Source organism: Dermochelys coriacea, chromosome 25 (assembly GCF_009764565.3).
Source record: "Dermochelys coriacea isolate rDerCor1 chromosome 25, rDerCor1.pri.v4, whole genome shotgun sequence".
NCBI lineage: Eukaryota > Metazoa > Chordata > Testudines > Dermochelyidae > Dermochelys > Dermochelys coriacea.
Genome location: NC_050092.1, coordinates 135,719 through 155,986, shown reverse-complemented (window position 1 = coordinate 155,986; position 20,268 = coordinate 135,719). Strand labels below are relative to the sequence as shown.

At 45.8% G+C, this 20,268-nt stretch overlaps 1 protein-coding gene across 1 annotated transcript in view; it reads right to left on the bottom strand.

Annotated features, from left to right (window-relative positions):
- LOC119848287 (ceramide synthase 2-like) overlaps positions 1 to 20,268 on the bottom strand; it is a 115,118-nt gene that overhangs the window by 31,346 nt on the left and 63,504 nt on the right. The window contains exons 5-7 of the mRNA XM_038383905.1: positions 19,501 to 19,558; positions 11,767 to 11,817; positions 1,456 to 1,548 (exon numbers count right to left, since the gene is read on the bottom strand). Of these exons, the coding sequence (XP_038239833.1) occupies positions 1,456 to 1,548; positions 11,767 to 11,817; positions 19,501 to 19,558 (202 nt within the window). The remainder of the gene's footprint in view (positions 1 to 1,455; positions 1,549 to 11,766; positions 11,818 to 19,500; positions 19,559 to 20,268) is intronic.

Below are 20,268 nucleotides of genomic sequence, written 5' to 3'. Positions count from 1 at the left end.
TCCGACCTATTCATGATGACGACAGCACCTCCTTTGTCAGTTTTTTTGATTATGATGTCCGAGTTGTTTCTGAGGCTGTGGATGGCATTGTGTTCTGCACGGCTGAGGTTATGGGGCAAGAGATGCTGCTTTTCCACAATTTCAGCCCGTGCACGTCGGCGGAAGCACTCTATGTAGAAGTCCAGTCTGTTGTTTCGACCTTCAGGATGAGTCCACCCAGAATCCTTCTTTTTGTAGTGTTGGTAGGAAGGTCTCTGCGGATTAATATGTAGGTCAGAGGTGTGTTGGAAATATTCCTTGAGTCGGAGACGTCAAAAATAGGATTCTAGGTCACTGCAGAACTGTATCATATTCGTAGGGGGGGAGAGGCAAAAGGAGAGGCCCCGAGATAGGACAGATTCTTCTGCTTTGCTAAGAGTATAGTTGGATAGATTAACAATATTGCTGGGTGGGTTAAGGGAACCACTGTTGTGACCCCTTGTGGCATGTAGTAGTTTAAATAGTTTAGTGTCCTTTTTCTTTTGTAGAAAAGCAAATTTTGTGTTGTAGATGGCTTACCTAGTTTTTGTAAAGTCCAGCCAAGAGGAAGTTTGTGTGAAAGATTGGTTCTTTATGAGAGTATCTAGTTTTGAGATAAAAAGTGGTGAGATTTCATTTCAAAAATTGTATTTTTCCTTCTATTCTTTAATATAAATAAATGAAGGTCAGTTATCTTGCTGAGTCTGCATGCTCTCGTGAGATCTCTAACCATATTTTAGATTGTAACTAATGCTATATACCTGCCCTCCTTTATAAGTAAAAGCAAATTGGCCTAAGAGAGATTTGAACCATAACTTTAAGCAACTGCTTTTGATGTTCTAAGGTTGTCCATTGCAAACTAAACCACTGAAATAGCAGGGACCACACTCCCGAAAGTGCCTTAAAGACAAGTCCATCCTTGGTCCTTGGAGAAATACTGAAAGTTGATAAATGTGTTCGGTACTAAAGAACTGATGATCATAAGTAAATGTAGCAAGAAATCTTGGTGATTTGACTGTTCTTTGGTGTAAGCCCCACACCACACTTTGACAATTACTTGCAAAACTGTATTCAGTACATACCTAGAACATTGATTGTATCTACGCTTGACGGGTCAACTGTTGACAGTATATTGATGTAAGACTGGGTGATTGTTGATTGGTTAAGAATAACCAAGTGTCCTGATTTCAGAAATACTGTTCCAATTAAAAGCTGACATGAAAAGAAACTAGCATTAAATTAGTAAGCTAATGATCCCACCCTGGACTCAGTAGAAAGGGGCCATCCTGTTAGATTCCATTCTAACATTGGCTGTAACACTTGTACAATTGGCAAATTGAATTTGGTAGATTGCAGCATGGCACATTCACCAAACTGACCTCCTTCCAGATGCCCCAGCTCAGTTTGTGCCCCCATCCCCATGGCGCTGCCACTTACCTTCCTTTTCACATCAAAGGGCAGCGTGCAGACCAGCGAGGAGTAGAAGGAGAGCTCCAGCATGTAGTACCAGAACACCGAGAGCAGTAAGGGCTGCAACACCAAGAGGGAGAGGCTGTGTTATACCCCACACACAAGCACCAAGGAATGGGGGCAAGGGGAAAAAACAACCAACAAAACAAACAGTTTTGGGTAGTGATCAGGTCTCTGCATTTCAGGGGAAAGACCTTACATGAATGCTGTGGGATGGAGGGATATTGCCCCTTGGATCCAGTGGGAAGTGCTGATTTTAAGCATGTAATGTTGCCCTCTAGAGGATGTTCCATGATGTGGTCAAGTAACCTTCTATTACTTTTACCAGCTGTCAAAAATCTGTTTGCTCACCTGTGGTTTCGTAGCAGAAAAGACAGTGTTCAGCCCAGCTCTGTAGGGCACACACGTTTTAATTAGCAATTGTGTCTTCTGTAGGCACCACAGGGCTTTCTTACACTAGAATTTACCATCTTAGAAATTATTATGATTTCAGAGTCACTGCAACCAACTCATCCGTGGATTATTGGATGTACACCTTTGCTTCTGTTTTCCCTAAATGTAGGCTTGATAGTATGTTTTCACTTCATTTATTCAAACATCCTTTATCCCAAGGTTTAAGAGATTTTAAGGCCAGAAGGGACCATTCTGAACCTCCATTGTGACCTCCTGCATTACACAGGCAAAAGGATGTGCCCACAGGTTCTGCTAAAGCAGATCTTTTGACAAGAGATGCCCAGTCTTGATTAGAAGACTCTAAGTAAAGGAGGATTTGCAAATCCCTTGCTCATCTGTTGCAATGGTTAATTATCAAAGAATCATAGAAGATTAGGGTTGGAAGAGACCTCAGGAGGTCATCTAGTCCAACCCCCTGCTCAAAGCAGGACCAACACCAACTATATCATCCCAGCCAGGGCTTTGTCAAGCTGGGCCTTAAAAACCTTTACTCACACTATTAAACATGGGCAACTTATTTCTGTTTTGAACTTTCCTGATTTCATTGTGGACCTGCAGGATATTGTCCTGCATGTGTCTGCTAGAAGAGACAGACCTGCGAACCAGCTGAGCGACAAACAGCAGAGAGGCTAACAGAGGGAGTTTGCCTGGGATCTGTCTGAGAGGAGGTAGGCTAAGGGCTGCAGTAGGAGGGCTGTGTTGGTGAGTATCTAAGTGTCTGTTGCGGGGACAGTTTGACAGTTTAACTGTGTGCTTGATTGATTGTTTGAAAAGTGTGAATTGGGAGTGCTTTATTCCAGGTGAACCTTGAGTGGGCCTGACTGTTATAAAAAGCCAGTCAGCTGCGAACCAGTTGAGTGGCAAACAGCAGAGAGGCTAACAGAGGGAGTTTACCTGCGAGTTTGCCCGGGGACAGCCCACTGAGGCTTACATCTTGCTGTCTTCTCTAAGTAGTTACTACAACTCCTGAGGAAGCTCGTAGAAGGAAGGTAATATGGATGGGGAGCGTTCAGCTGATGTGACCTGCACTGGATGTGCCAGGTTTGTCTTTCTTCCACAGGACAGAAGCGACTTTGTTTATACAAAGTGCAAGCTGGTCTCCATATTGGAAGAGAAGGTTCAAGGTCTGGAGAAATAAGTATCGACCCTGCTTTGCATAAGAGAAATTGAGGATTTTTTGGACAGACATCAGGATATGCTTCTACGGACACAACATTCTGAAGATTCAGAGCAGGCTACGCAGCGGGGACAGAAGGACGGTGAAGAAATTTGGCAGCATGTGACCTCCAGAAGAAGAAAGGGGAGCATCCATGTACCAGCAACGCAGATACAGGTAAGCAACCGTTTTCATGTTCTCTCCCCAGGTACTAATGCAGAGAGTGGACCAGATGATAGATCTGAGGGAAGGGAACAGAAGGAGACTCTGCTGATTGGAAGGCATGAGATGCCCTGTCCTAGGGATGGGGGTTCCATTACCACCACTCCCAAGGGAAGGAGGTGGATGGTGGTGGTCGGGGACTCTCTCCTCAGGGGGACTGAGTCATCTATCTGCTGCCCTGACCGGGAAAACCGAGAAGTCTGCTGCTTGCCAGGAGCTAGGATTCACGATGTGATGGAGAGACTGCCGAGACTCATCAAGCCCTCGGATCGCTACCCCTTCCTGCTTCTCCACGTGGGCACCAATGATACTGCCAAGAATGACCTTGAGCAGATCACTGCAGACTATGTGGCTCTGGGAAGAAGGATAAAGGAGTTTGAGGCAGAAGTGGTGTTCTTGTCCATCCTCCCCGTGGAAGGAAAAGGCCTGGGTAGAGACTGTCAAATCGTAGACGATTTGGCTATGCAGATGGTGTCAGAGAGAAGGCTTTGGATTCTTTGACCATGGGATGGTGTTCCAAGAAGGAGGAGTGATAGGCAGAGACGAGCTCCACCTAACAAAGAGAGGGAAGAGCATCTTCACAAGCAGGCTGGATAACGTAGTGAGGAGGGCTTTAAATTAGGTTCACCAAGAGAAGGAGACCAAAGCCCTGAGGTAAGTAGGGATGTGGGATACCAGGAGGAAGCACAAGCAGGAGAGGGCGAGAGGGGAGGGCTCCTGCCTCATACTGAGAAAAAGGGACAATCAGCGAGTTATCTCAAGTGCCTATACACAAATGCAAGAAGTCTGGGAAACAAGCAGGGAGAACTGGAAGTCCTGCTACAGTCAAGTAATTATGACGTGATTGGAATAACAGAGACTTGGTGGGATAACTCACATGACTGGAGTACTGTCATGGATGGATATAAACTGTTCAGGAAGGACAGGCAGGGAAGAAAAGGTGGGGGAATTGCATTGTATATAAGAGAGCAGTATGACTGCTCAGAGCTCCAGTATGAAACGCAGAAAAACCTGAAAGTCTCTGGATTAAGTTTAGAAATGTGAGCAACAAGGGTGATGTCATGGTGGGAGTCTGCTATAGACCACCGGACCAGGGGGATGAGGTGGACAAGGCTTTCTTCCGGCAATTAATGGAAGTTACTAGATCGCAGGCCCTGGTTCTCATGGGAGACTTCAATCACCGTGACATCTGCTGGGAGAGCAATACAGTGGTGTACAGACAATCCAGGAAGTTTTTGAAAAGTGTAGGGGACAATTTCCTGGTGCACGTGCTGGAGGAACCAAGTAAGGGCAGAGCTTTTCTTGACCTGCTGCTCACAAACCGGGAAGAATTAGTAGGGGAAGCAAAAGTGGATGGGAACCTGGGAGGCAGTGACCATGAGATGATCAAGTTCAGGATCCTGACACAAGGAAGAAGAGAGAGCAGCAGAATACAGACCCTGGACTTCAGAAAAGCAGACTCAGACTCCCTCAGGGAACTGATGTGCAGGATCCCCTGGGAGAATAACATGCGGGGGAAAGGAGTCCAGGAGAGCTGGCTGTACTTTAAAGAATCTGTATTGAGGTTACAGGGACAAACCATCCTGATGTGTAGAAAGAATAGAAAATATGGCAGGCGACCAGCTTGGCTTAACAGTGAAATTCTTGCTGATCTTAAACACAAAAAAGAAGCTTACAAGAAGTGGAAGATTGGACAAATGACCAGGGAAGAGTATAAAAATATTGCTTGGCATGCAGGAGTAAAATCAGGAAGGCCAAATCACACTTGGAGTTGCAGCTAGCAAGAGATGTTAAGAGTAATAAGAAGGGTTTCTTCAGGTATGTTAGCAACAAGAAGAAAGTTAAGGAAAGTGTGGGCCCCTTACTGAATGAGGGAGGCAACCTAGCAACAGAGGATGTGGAAAAAGCTAATGTACTCTATGTTTTTTTTGCCTCTGTCTTCACGAACGAGGTCAGCTCCCAGACTACTGCACTGGGCAGCACAGCATGGGGAGAAGGTGACCAGCCCTCTGTGAAGAAAGAAGTGGTTCGGGACTATTTAGAAAAGCTGGATGAGCACAAGTCCATGGGGCCGGATGCGCTGCATCTGAGAGTGCTAAAGGAGTTTGTGGATGTGATTGCAGAGCCATTGACCATTTGAAAACTTCTGGCGATCGGGGGAAGTTCTGGATGACTGGAAAAAGGCTAATGTAGTGCCAATCTTTAAAAAAGGGAAGAAGGAGGATCCGGGGAACTTCAGGCAAGTCAGCCTCACCTCAGTCCCTGGAAAAATCATGGAGCAGGTCCTCAAGGAATCAATTCTGAAGCACTAGAGGAAAGGAAAGTGATCAGGAAGAGTCAGCATGGATTCACCAAGGGCAAGTCATGCCTGACTAATCGAATTGCCTTCTATGATGAGATAACTGGCTCTGTGGATGAGGGGAAAGCAGTGGATGTGTTATTCCTTGACTTTAGCAAAGCTTTTGACACAGTCTCCCACAGTATTCTTGCCAGCAAGTTAAGGAAGTATGGGCTGGATGAATGGACCATAAGGTGGATAGAAAGTTGGCTAGATTGTCGGGCTCAACGGGTAGTGATCAATGGCTCCATGTCTAGTTGGCAGCTGGTATCAAGTGGAGTGCTCCAAGGGTCGGTCCTCGGGCCAGTTTTGTTCAATATCGTCATTAATGATCTGGAGGATGGCGTGGATTGCACCCTCGCAATTTTGCAGATGACACTAACCTGGGAGGAGAGGTAGATACGCTGAAGGGTAGGGATAGGATACAGAGGGCCCTATACAAATTAGAAGATTGGGCCAAAAGAAATCTGATGAGGTTCAACAAGGACAAGTGCAGAGTTCTGCACTTAGGACGGAAGAATCCCATACACCGCTACAGGCTAGGGACCGAATGGCTAGGCAGCAGTTCTGCAGAAAAGGACCTAGGGATTACAGTGGATGAGAAGCTGGATATGAGTCAACAGTGTGCCATTGTTGCCAAGAAGGCCAATGGCATTTTGGGATGGAGAAGTAGGGGCATTGCCAGCAAATCGAGGGAAGTGATCGTTCCCCTCTATTCAACATTGGTGAGGCCTCATCTGGAGTACTGTGTCCAGTTTTGGGCCCCACATTACAAGAAGAATGTGAAAAAATTGGAAAATGTCCAGTGGAGGGCAACAAAAATGATTAGGGGACTGGAACACATGACTTATGAGGAGAGGCTGAGGGAACTGGGATTGTTTAGTCTGCGGAAGAGAAGAACGAGGGAGGATTTGATAGCTGCTTTCAACTACCTGAAAGGGGGTTCCAAAGAGGATGGATCTAGACTGTTCTCAGTGGTAGCAGATGACAGAACAAGGAGTAATGGTCTCAAGTTGCAGTGGGGGAAGTTTAGGTTGGATATTAGGAAAAATTTTTTCACTAGGAAGGTGGTGAAACACTGGAATGCGTTAGCTAGGGAGGTGGTGGAATCTCCTTCCTTAGAAGTTTTTAAGGTCAGGCTTGACAAAGCCCTGGCTGGGATGATTTAGTTGGGGATTGGTCCTGCTTTGAGCAGGGGGTTGGACTAGATGACCTCCTGAGGTCCCTTCCAACCCTGATATTCTATGATTCTATCAGACATTTTCTGCCTGTGTTGGGACCTACGGACTGTGATCCAGTCGCCTCTTAATCTTTTCTTCATTCAGCAGTGGGTTTGATTTATGAACCAACAAATTCTAGTACCAAGAAAACAGAACTGGACAATTTTCAAGTGATCTGTCCTGTCATCGAGTCCCAGTTTCTGGCAGTCAGAGGCTTAGGGACACCCAGAGAATGGGGCTGCATCCCTGACCATCTAGACTATTAGCCATTGATGGACTTTATCCATTTATAGTTTTGGCCCTCACAACATCCCTTGATGAAGAATTATACAAGTTGACTGTCAGTTGTATGAAGAAGTACTTCCTTTTGTTTGTTTTAAACCTGCTGCCTATTAATTTCATTGGGTGACCCTTGGTTCTTGTGTTATGTTAAAAAGGTAAATAACACTTCCCTATTCACTTTCTCCATGCCAGTCACTATTTTGTAGATTTCTGTCTTATCTGCCCCACCCCTTAATCATCTCTTTTCCAAGCTGAACAGTCCAGATCTTTCTGATCTCTCCTCACATGGAAGCTGTTCCATCCCCTAATCATTTTTCTTGCCCTTCTCTGGTCCTTTTCGATTTCAAATATACCCTTTTTGAGATGGGGCAACCAGAATTGCATGCAGCATTCAAGGCATGGGAGTACCATGGATTAATATATTGGCAGTATGATATTTACTGTTTTATTATCTATCCCTTTCCTAATGGATAATAACACTCTTTTAGCTTTTTTGACTGCCATTGCACATTAAGGTGAATGTCTTCAGAGAACTATCCATGGTGACTCCAAGATCTCTTTCTTGAGTGGTAACAGCTAATTTAGACCCCATCATTTTGTATGTGTACTTGGGATTATGTTTTCTAATGTGCATTACTTTGCACTTATTAACACTGAACTTCATCTGCCATTTTGTTGCCCATTCACCCAGTTTTGTGAGATCACATTTTTAACTCTTCACAGTCCACTTTGGACTTAACAATCTTGAGTAGTTTTGTATCATCTACAAACTTTGCTACCTTGCTATTTACCCCTTTTTCCAGATTATGAATATGTTGAACATCACTGGTCCAAGTACAGAACCTGGGGGACACTACTATTTACCTCTCTCCATTGTGAAAACTGACCATTTATTCCTACCCTTTGTTTCCTATCTTTTAACCAGTTACTGATCCATGAGAGGACCTTTCCTCTTATCCCATGATTGCTTACTTTAAAAAGTCTCTAGAGGTAATCCTGGAAATTACAGGCTGATAAATTGAACTTTAGTATCAGGAAAATTGGTTGAAACTATAGTAAAGAACTGAATTATCAGACATGTAGATGAACACAATATGTTGGGGGAAAGTCAATATGGCTTTTTTAAAGGAAAATCATGCCTCACCAATCTGCTAGAATCCTCTGAGAGTGTCAACAAGCATGTGGACAAGGGTGAGCCAGTGGATATAGTGTATCTGGGTTTTCAGAAAACCTTTGACAAGGTGTCACCCCAAAGGCTCTTAAGCAAAGTAAGCAGTCATGTGATACAAGAAAAGGTCCTCTCATGGATCAGTAATTGCTTAAAATACAGGAAACAAAGGGTAGGAATAAATGGTCAGTTTTCACAATGGAGAGAGGTAAATAGTGGTGTCCCCCAGGGTTCTGTACTTAGACCAGTGATGTTCAACATATTCATATGTTATCTGGAAAAAGGGGTAAACAGTGAGGTAGCAAAGTTTGTAGATGATACAAAACTACTCAAGATAGTTACGTCCAAAGTTGACTGTGAAGAGTGTGATACAACAGGGCCAGAGAGCAGCAGAAGAGTCGTAGATGGGAGGTATATAAACCCTAGGATGATCAAGGCCTTATTCCCTGTGGACTAGGGAAAGGTTACTACTGGGTAATTGGAGCACCTGGAGCCAATTAAGGCCCTGCCCAAGACCTAATAAATCCCCCCTGCTTCAGTCAGATAGAGAGAGAGGAAATGAAAGCTGGCTAGAGTTTGGAGGAGTATTGCTGTTAGCCAGAGGACCAGGGGAAGGGAAACCCTGCCCAAGCAGAGCAGAGGGACTCCCTTGGCACAGAGGACTGAGGGAAACTACCCAAGGGGAGAGAGGGTAAGCAGCCCACAAAGCTGAAGGGGCTGGGACCCGAAGTAGGAGAGCGGATCTGGGTCCCTTCCCCGCTCCTCTCTCTCTTCCAGTGGGGCACTAGCAGATCCCACAATGCCCAAGAATAGAGGCAAGGGGTGGCACCCTGACCCACCACACCAAGAAAAAGCACAGGACCCATCACAGTAGCATCAGCCATTTGCCACAAGAGTTACAAAGAGATCTCACAAAACTGGGTGACTGGGTAACAAAATGGCAGATAAAATCAATGTTGATAAATGCAAAGTAATGCATATTGGAAAATCTAATCCCAACTATACATAGAAAATGATGGGAGCTAAATTAGCTGTTACCACTCAAGAAAGAGATCTTGGAGTCACCATGGATAATGCTCTGAAAACATCTTGTTAGTGTGCAGCAGCAGGTGAAAAAAGCTAACAATGTTAGGAACCATTAGGAAAGGGATAGAAATAAGACAGAAAATATATTGCCTCTATATAAATCCATGGCACACCCACAACTAGAATGCAGGGTGCAGATCTGGTAGCCCCATCTGAAAAAAAGATACATGAGAATTGGAAAAAATGCAGAGAAGGGCAACAGAAATGATGAGGGGATGGAACAGTTTCCACAGGAAGAGAGGGTAAAAAGACTGGGACTGTCCAGCTTGGAAAAGAGATAACTAAGGGGGGAGATGATAGAGGGCTATAAAATCATGACTGGCGTGGAGAAAGTGAATAGGGAAGTGTTGTTTCACCTTCACATAGCACAGGAACCAGAGTCATCCAATGAAATTAATAGGCAGCAGGTTTAAAACAAACATAAGGAAACATACAATGCATAGACAACCTGTGGAACTCATTGCCATGGGATGTTATGAAAGCCAAAAGTATAAACTAGGTTCAAAAAAGAACTAGATAAGTTCATGGAGGATAGGTCTGTGGCTCCATAGTCTGGGTGTCCCTAACCTGTGACTCGCAGAAGCTGGGACTGGATGACAGGGAATGGATCACTCGATAAACTGCCCTGTTCTGTTCTCCCTCTGAAGCACCTGGCACCAGCCGCTGTTGGAAGACAGAATATTGGGCTAGATGGACCATTGGTCTGACCCAGTATGGCCGTTCTTATGTAATGTTCTATCAGATGAGAAAGCAGGAGCAAGCCTTGCTAAGGGCTGGGTTTGAAACCGGTGATGACAGTGAACTGATCGTGGATTTTACAGTTCCCCGCTGAGAACTGCAATGGGAAATCCTTCCCAAGCTCAGACTTACCTCGCCTTCCCAGCATACCCTGAGAAATGTTCAGGAGGAGCTAAAGGGAGAGGTAGAATTCAAACTCTGGTGGGCTAAAATTCCAGTTGTCAAGGAGGCTCGCAGGGGCCACAATGACTCATTTGCTGTAGCAGCTCCACAAATCCCCTTAGTAGTCACCTGCTGCTGCCAAGCATGCAACCCCATGCAGACTCTACTGACTGACAGCTGCTCTCCTGAGGGGAGCTAGCATGACGGCTCAGGCTTTACACTGACTCACTGGATTTCTCATCAACCTTGGATATGGCAGCTCCTCTAGTTTTTTACGGAAAGAATTCTTGGGAAATTAAAATTAGTTTGTTCACATCTGATGGACCTCAGCTCAGCTCCTCACACACCCTCTCTGAGAGCTGTTGGAATGCTAGCCTGCTGCCTTTACCATGCGGGGCAGTTACTGCTATTCAGCCAACTAGTCTTCTCCAGAGGAGGCAGAGTGTATCCTGGGATAAGGAGAGAGGCATTGTCATCACCAGCTCTCAAACACAGTAGGAGATGCCTAGCTACAGCCTCCCCACATTGCTCTTGGCCCCTTGACTTTGGAAAGTGGTGGGGGGCTTGATTGACAAGCAAACATCTTTTATTTTTGTCATTATCATCAGTACCCAGATAAAGAGCAGGGAACGGATTTTGTGCGTTGGCTGGTAAATGTTCATTTCTCTTCTCCTGGGCTCGGTCCACAGGAGACATGGCAGGCAGTGGTCTGACCCCCATTGCAGCTTTTAGCTGATGAGGGCTGGGCCTGGACAGTGTAAAGCTATAGGAGAATACTCAATAGGTGTGAGACCCTGCTGCCGCCAGTCCTCATGAGGAAGCGCATTGCCGGGGAGGTGATTCTTCAGCACTGCCAGATATGAGACAGCAACCTGAATGTACCCTGTTATAGACATGCACCAAAACTTCTTCCACCAGAGTCTCCAATGTCCTGTTGCTGACCAAGGGCCCTCCGCATCCTCAAGCCCATCTTCAAACCTTGATACCTGGGAGCACTCCCTCATCCTCTTTGATTCTTCACTATGCTTTGGCTGCCATGACCAAGGACTCTCCTCATTTTCCTTCTACTTCTCCAATTGCCCACTCATCACTGTTGGCTCCTTCTCCCCCACTCTAAAATAATCATAATTCACAGCACTACAGGAGGGAAGGGGTAACAAGCCTGTCCAGGGGTGACTGATGTCTCTGGAATCACACCAAAGTCATCGGTAGGTATCCTCTTCACACTGTATCTCAGCAGTTGGAGTTACCCATACAAGAAAATGGTCTGGCATAACCTGGAGATTGGTTTGGGATCAGGGTTTGGATTCTGGCTCTATGTGGGTCTGGGGTTTTTGTTCAGGCCCATTTCCAATCTTAATAGCGCAAGTGAAGGAGTGTAACCAGATGTTTGCACATGAGACAGGGATGAGAGGTGACTTGCAATATGGATCTTTGCATCTGAGTGACTCACCTGCTGTGGATACCCCACCCAGCATTTTCTATGGTCCCAAAACCAGGGCTTCTGTAAAGAAACAAAGTGTAATTTAACTATGAGAATGCCAGCTGCCTAATGAATTGGAGAGACACTAAGCATCCTGTATTCGTATCCGACGCTCTGTTGAACTAATCTTTGTACAGAATATGCCTTGTGAGGTATCATTTGAAAACTAATAAAATGCTCATCAATAATATCATGGTGAAATATATGAAGCAACATTATATGTAAAGTTACAAAATCCTCCTGTATGATGTTATTAGCACATGTTCAAAACCCCACAGCCCAGCCTAGGCAAAGGTTGTTAAATGGGATCTATCCTAAATAAAGGAATGTGCATTTACCTCAATTTCACATAAGTAGTAAACAGGCTCCTCCAGGCAGCAGGGACAAAGCAAAGTTGCATTTCAACAAACACAGGTAGGAAGGAGGATCATGGAGCCTCCTTCTCCACCAGACTTCATCTCACCTTCTTTATTGTTTGAATAAACTTTGCTTTGAGGGGAAATCTTGAGAAGAATCCACCTCAACAGTTCACTGGACTATAAAAGAAAGGGGCAGAGAATCTCAAGTTCTCTCTCTCTCTTTCACCTAAGATGACAAAGGAACCAGCATCTTTGGGCCTTGGCGAGAGATCCTGACCAAGGAAAGAGTCAGTTGCCATCTTCTTGGAAGACTGTGGGTGAGAAAGACCATCTTGAACAAAGCCTTGAACCAGATTAAGTTGAAGTTTTAGACTTTCAGATATGTGTTTTCACTTTTATTTGCTTGTAACCCTTTCTTATACTTGAATTCATCTAAAACCCTATCATTGTTGGTTAATAAACCTTTTATTTTTAATCTAAACCAATCCAGTGCTGTATTTAAACTGAGCTGTTTGGTAACTCCAGTTAAATTAGCAAACTGTAGAATATTGACCCCTTACAGAGGCAACAGACCTTAATATCTGTACTGTCCAGAAGGATGGACAGTACCAAACACAAAGTTTTGGGAAAATCTAGGACTGGGACTGTGTTGGGGTCACCCAGAAAATAGTAACCAAGGCTGCTGGAAGCCAGAGTGTGGCTGTTGTGTTGCTGACAGGATGCTGGGGTCAGAGCTGCTGAACCAGGGCTGCAGCTATACACAGACACTCAGTGTGACCTGCATGCTGTGGCAAATTGCTGGCACTACTATGATGGGTCTCATGCTTTCTCTTCTTGGGGGCAGGGGTTAAGGCACCGTTTCTTGCCCCTGAACTGGGGTATTAACTGCCCCCTAGTGTCCTAGAGGAGGGGAGTGGAGAGGGAGGGACCCAGGCCCGCTCTCTACTCCGGGTCCAGTCCAGGGGCCCTACGGATAGCATTAAACCACTAGAACTAGCAGTTCTTTCCCCTGGGCTACTTCCCTCTCCTGCCCTTCAGATTGTGGGGCTTCCTGCCCTCCCTCTACACAAACCAGGTGTCCCTTTACCTAGGGTCTTGGTCTTAGCCCATTGCAGCACTTCTCCAAACTTTCCTCTGCTTCCCTCCAAACTGCTCTCTGCTCCAACACCAATCCACTTCAACTCCTCCTCTTGTCTGATTGAAGCAGGGTTTTTTTATCATGTGACTGGCTTCAGGTGCTTTACTTGGCTTCAGGTGCTTTAATTAATTTATAGCAAACTTTCTTCCCTCTACAGGGAATAAGGCTTCCTTCTAACACTCTCCTGCTGCCCTCTGGCCATGCTGTATCACAATGCTGGTAGCTATTTGTGAGAGGCCCAGGGTGGGAGCTACAAGAGCAAAGCATTGTGGGGCAGGTGGCGAGACAACCCATCACTGGTCTGAATTACACCCCAGAATGTGACAATTGGGCCTGTTCCCATTATACATGGTCATGTTTTATTATGGGCAGAGCTGATTGCACCACCTATAGTTAAGGTTGCCTGACACATTTCATTTTAAGACTTTTTTTCAGTTGCTTGTAACTTTGCCAATTGTTAACTGTTCCAGCTGAAATTTCCCGTGCCGAGTTTCTGCTTCCGGCGGAATATTTTGGGAAAGTTTCTGCTAAAAAAGTCCAGCCATTTCCAAGAATGAGGTGATGGGGAAATATGATGTTTTTCACATCTTAAAAATATTCTTATAACCATTTTATTGCGATGCTCTAGCACTTCTGTGAAATTAGACAGTGAAGGGTCATCCTGGTGTCAGGAAGGTGCTTTTTGCTATCTCCATGAAAAATCATACCAGACTTGGCGAAGCAAAGAGTCTGTGAAAAATCTCAGGTTGCACATCCTCAGCTGAGACTAGTTACATTGGCAGCTAAATTCTCCAAATAATCTGTCTGGACTGAGCATTCTCTTAGAGCTGACCAGACTGAGCATGTGTCAATGTGCCATCCCACAGAGTCACAGACGTGCTCCATCCCAGGCGGGAGAGCTAAGCAGGACTTTCTCCGTAGTTGCTCTTCTTGACGCTGGTGCCAGAACTGAGAGTAGGGAAACTGTCTCTCTTGTACTCTCGGTGGCCCCTGCTAATGCTAAAGTGGAGGAGATGGAGGAAGCAGCTTGAGAAGGGTGAGGAGGGAGGACTAAACTGGTGAGGGTTAGAGACAGCAGGAGGTAGAGAACCTGCAGAGGGAATGGTGAGAAGCAGCAATAAGAGTCTATGCGTGTGTATAGGATCAGAAAGGGACATGGACTAGAGCTATGGAGGTGCGAGGTAAGATCAGCGAACCAGCTGAGCGGCGAATAGCAGAGAGGCTAACAGAGGGAGTTTGCCTGGGATCTGTCTGAGAGGAGGTAGGCTAAGGGCTGCAGTAGGGAGGTGTGTTGGTGCTGAGTGTCTGTTGCGGGGACAGTTTGACAGTTTGACCGTGTGCTTGATTGGTTGTTTGAAAAGTGTGAATTGGGAGTGCTTTGTTCCAGGTGAGCCTTGAGTGGGCCTGAGTGTTATAAAAAGCCAGTCAGCTGCGAACCAGCTGAGCGGCAAACAGCAGAGAGGCAAACAGAGGGAATTTGCCTGGAAGTTCGCCTGGGGAAAGCCCACTGAGGCTTACATCTTGCCGGCTTCTCTAAGTAGTTACTACAATTCCTGAGGAAGCTCGTAGAAGGAAGGTAATATGGATGGGGAGTGTTCAGCTGTTGTGACCTGCATTGGATGTGCCAGGTTTGTCTTTCTTTCACAGGACAGAAGCGACTTTGTCTGTACAAAGTGCAAGTTGGTCTGCATATTGGAAGAGAAGATTCAAGTTCTGGAGAAACAAGTATCGACGCTCTGTTGCATAAGAGAAACTGAAGATTTCCTGAACAGACGTCAGGATATGCTTCTACGGACACAATGTTCTGAAGATTCAGAGCAGGCTGCACAGCGGGGACAGGAGGACAGTGAAGAAATGTGGCAGCATGTGACCTCCAAAAGAAGAAAGGGGAGCGTCCATGTACCAGCAACGCAGACACAGGTAAGCAACCGTTTTCATGTTCTCTCCACAGGTACTAATGCAGAGAGTGGACCAGATGATAGATCTGAGGGAAGGGAACAGAAGCAGACTCTGCCGATTGGAAGGCATGAGATGCACTGTCCTAGAGATGGGGGTTCCACGACCACCACTCCCAAGAGAAAGAGGCTGGTGATGGTGATCAGGGGCTCTTTCCTCAGGGAGACTAAGTCATCTATCTGCTGCCCCAACTGGGAAAACCGAGAAGTCTGCCAGGAGCTAGGATTCACGATGTGACAGAGAGAGTGCCGAGACTCATCAAGCCCTCGGATCACTACCCCTTCCTGCTTCTCCACGTGGGAACCAATGATACTGCCAAGAATGACCTTGAACAGATCACTGCAGACTACGTGGCTCTGGGAAGAAGGATAAAGGAGTTTGAGGCGAAAGTGGTGTTCTTGTCCATCCTCCCCGTGGAAAGAAAAGGCCTGGGTAGAGACCGTCGAATTGTGAAAGTCAACGAATGGCTATGCAGGTGATGTCGGAGAGAAGGCTTTGGATTCTTTGACCATGGGATGGTGTTCCAAGAAGGAGGAGTGATAGGCAGAGATGGGCTCCACCTAATGAAGAGAGGGAAGAGCATCTTCACAAGCAGGCTGGATAACGTAGTGAGGAGGGCTTTAAATTAGGTTCACCAGGGGAAGGAGACCAAAGCCCTGAGGTAAGTGGGGACATAGGATACCAAGAGGAAGCACGAGCAGGAGAGGGCGAGAGGGGAGGGCTCCTGCCTCATACTGAGAAAAAGGGACAATCAGCGAGTTATCTCAAGTGCCTATACACAAATGCAAGAAGTCTGGGAAACAAGCAGGGAGAACTGGAAGTCCTGCTACAGTCAAGTAATTATGACGTGATTGGAATAACAGAGACTTGGTGGGATAACTCACATGACTGGAGCACTGTCATGGATGGATATAAACTGTTCAGGAAGGACAAGCAGGGCAGAAAAGGTGGGAGAGTTGCACTGTATATAAGAGAGCAGTATGACTGCTCAGAGCTCCGGTATGAAATTGCAGAAAAACCTGAGAGTCTCTGGATTAAGTTTAGAAGTGTGAGCAACAAGGGTGCTGTCATGGTGGGAGTCTGCTATAGACCACCGGACCAGGGGGATGAGGTGGACAAGGCTTTCTTCCGGCAACTAGTGGAAGGTACTAGATCGCAGGCCCTGGTTCTCATGGGAGACTTCAATTACCCTGATATCTGCTGGGATAGTAACACAGTGGTGTACAGACAATCAAGGAAGTTTTTGGAAAGTGTAGGGGACAATTTCCTGGTGCAAGTGTTGGAGGAACCAACTAGGGGCAGAGCTCTTCTTGACTTGCTGCTCACAAACTGGGAAGAATTAGTAGGGGAAGCAAAAGTGGATGGAAATCTGGGAGGCAGTGACCATGAGATGGTCGAGTTCAGGATCCTGACACAAGGAAGAAAGGAGAGCAGCAGAATACAGACCCTGGAATTCAGAAAAGCAGACTTTGACTCCCTCAAGGAATTGATGGTCAAGATCCCCTGGGAGAATAACATGAGAGGGAAAGGAGTCCAGGAGAGCTGACTGTATTTTAAAGAATCCTGATTGAGGTTACAGGGACAAACCATCCCGATGTGTAGAAAGAATAGTAAATATGGCAGGTGACCAGCTTGGCTTAACAGTGAAATCGTTGCTGATCTTAAACACAAAAAAGAAGCTTACAAGAAGTGGAAGATTGGACAAATGACCAGGGAAGAGTATAAAAATATTGCTCTGGCATGCAGGGTCGAAATCAGGAAGGCCAAATCACACCTGGAGTTGCAGCTAGCAAGAGATGTTAAGAGTAATAAGAAGGGTTTCTTCAGGTATGTTGGCAACAAGAAGAAAGTCAAGGAAAGTGTTGGCCCCTTACTGAATGAGAGAGGAAAGCTAGTGACAAAGGATGTGGAAAAATATAATGTATTCAATGCTTTTTTTGCCTCTGTCTTCATGAACAAGGTCAGCTCCCAGACTACTGCACTGGGTAGCACAGCATGGGGAGGAGGTGACCAGCCCTCTGTGGAGAAAGAAGTGGTTCGGGACAATTTAGAAAAGCTGGACGAGTACAAGTCCATGGGGCTGGATGCGCTGCATCTGAGAGTGCTAAAGGAGTTGGCAGATTGCAGAGTCACTGTGATTGCAGAGCCACTGGCCATTATCTTTGAAAACTCATGGCGATCGGGGGAGGTCCCGGATGACTGGAAAAAGGCTAATGTGGTGCTAATCTTTAAAATGGGAAGAAGGAGGATCCAGGGAACTACAGGCGAGTCAGCCTCACCTCAGTCCCTGGAAAAATCATGGAGCAGGTCAACAATGAACCTATTCTGAAGCACTTAGAGGAGAGGAAAGTGATCAGGAAGAGTCAGCATGGATTCACCAAGTGCAAGTCATGCCTGACTAATCTAATTGCCTTCTATGACGAGATAACTGGTTCTGTGGATGAGGGGAAAGCAGTGGACGTATTGTTCCTTGACTTTAGCAAAGCTTTTGACACAGTCCCCCACAGTATTCTTGCCAGTAAGTTAAAGAAGTATGTGCTGGATGAATGGCCTATAAGGTGGATAGAAAGCTGGCTAGATTGTCCTGCTCAATGGGTAGTGATCAATGGCTCCATGTCTAGTTGGCAGCTGGTATCAAGTGGAGTGCTCCAAGGGTCGGTCTTGGGGCCGGTTTTGTTCAATATCTTCATTAATGATCTGGAGGATGGTGTGGATTGCACGCTCAGCAAGTTTGCAGATGACACTAAACTGGGAGGAGAGGTAGATATGCTGGAGGGTAGGGATGGGATACAGCGGGACCTAGACAAATGAGAGGATTGGACCAAAAGAAATCTGATGAGGTTCAATAAGGACAAATGCAGAGTCCTGCACTTAGGACGGAAGAATACCATACACCGCTACAGACTAGGGACTGACTGGCTAGGCAGCAGTTCTGCAGAAAAGGACCTAGGGGTTACAGTGGATGAGAAGTTGGATATGAGTCAACAGTGTGCCCTTGTTGCCAAGAAGGCCAATGGCATTTTGGGAAGGAGAAGTAGGGGCAGTTCTAGCAGATAGAGGGACGTGATCGTTCCCCTCTATTCGACGTTGGTGAGGCCTCATCTGCAGTAGTGTGTCCAGTTTTGGGCCCTACACTATAAGAAGGATGTGAAAAATTGGAAAACGTCCAGTTGAGGGCAACAAAAATTATTAGGGGACTGGAACACATGACTTATGAGGAGAGGCTGAGGGAACTGGGATTGTTTAGTCTGCAGAAGAGAAGAATGAAGGAGGATTTGATAGCTGCTTTCAACTACCTGAAAGGGGGTTCCATAGAGGATGGATCTAGACTGTTCTCAGTGGTAGCAGATGACAGAACGAGGAGTAATAGTCTAAAGTTGCAGTGGGGGAAGTTTAGGTTGGATATTAGGAAAAACTTTTTCACCAGGAGGGTGGTGAAACACTGGAATGCGTTACTTAGGGAGGTGATAGAATCTCCTTCCTTCAAAATTTTTAAGGTCAGGCTTGACAAAGCCCTTGCTGGGATTATTTAGTTGGGGATTGGTCCTGCTTTGAGCAGGGGGTTGGACTAGATGAGCTTCTGAGGTCCCTTCCCTGATATTCTGTGATTCTATGATTCTATGATCAGGCACAGGCTGGAGGGAAGCAGAAGACTCTGTAAACACTAGAGGACACGCTCCTCTAGAACGTGAAAATGAACCCAGGATTCCTGAGTCTCACCATTCTTCTGCTGTCAGCAAATATCTCTGACTCCCACTGGCCAAGTGTGTGTCTCATCCCTGCTAGTGTAGTCCAAGTAGAGGTTGACGATCTACTACTCCTGTCCATTAGCTCACATGGCAGAGGTGTGTGCTATGGATCTAGAAGTCCTAACCCTGCTGCTGACCCATGTGGGGCTCAATATGGTTTTAGAAACATAAGACATTTCATCAACAAAAACCACATGAAAATAACATTAAGGTTGCAAAGTCAAGCACTCAAAAGTTAGGAGATGTTAGAGTTAAGGTTGTCTGTGCACATCCTTCTATATCACTAAATGATTACAGAGGGGAATGAGTGGTTCGGGGGTTGACAATCTGCTAGGGATCGTTTCACATCCAAGCTGGAGATTATTCAAGACCAAACATGTTTACCATCTAGTGGCTGATGTGAGTTGTGGAAGATGTGTAAACTCAGGTCCAAGTGGATATTTGTCTGAATTATAATATCTACCATTTCAGCTGACCCAAGTGGGCATGCTTATATACTCACATCATACAGAACAGCAAGTCCAGTGAAGAAAGAAATGAAGTAAAATGTAAACCTCCAGCTAAAACAAAGAAAACAAAGCACGTTAGAACTCCATCAGAGGTCAGGCTGCAACTCTGTCTCCAGTGTCAGCCAGACATTCATTCAAACAGTGACATTGTCAAAGGCACATGGGCCATGGTGGTATCAGATGCTCATCCAGATGCTACAAATTATAGTTGTACTTTGCATGTCTCTAGCACTTTCAATTCAAGGATCTCCAAGAACTTTACAACAGTAATTGCTCAACCTCATAAGAGATAGGAAAGTATCATCTCCACTGTACAGATGGGGAAACTGAGGCAAAGAGTGGGTAAATGCCTTGCCCACGATCACCCAGAGAATAAGCACTGGAAATACAACCCATCTCTCCAGGGTTCCAGTCCCAGGGAGAAATCCTGGACCCAGTGAAGTCCATGGCAAAACTCCCATTGATGTCATTAGAGCTAGGATTTCACCCCACTTCTTGCAGTGACACAGGTACATTTAATTCCCTCATTCCAAATATTCAGGTGCTAAGTGTTTGTCAAGATACCTCCATCCCAATTCCTTATCACTTGCCACAGTCCTGTTCCTCTATATGGTAACTAGCCCAGTCTAACACATCTCTGGGATTGGAGGAGGGAATGACTATAGGGGAACTGGGATATTTTTATGCCAGTAGCAACAGGCTTCAAACCAGGGCTTTTCCCTCTCTCTGACCCTGACATATGCAAGGACCACACCCGCTCA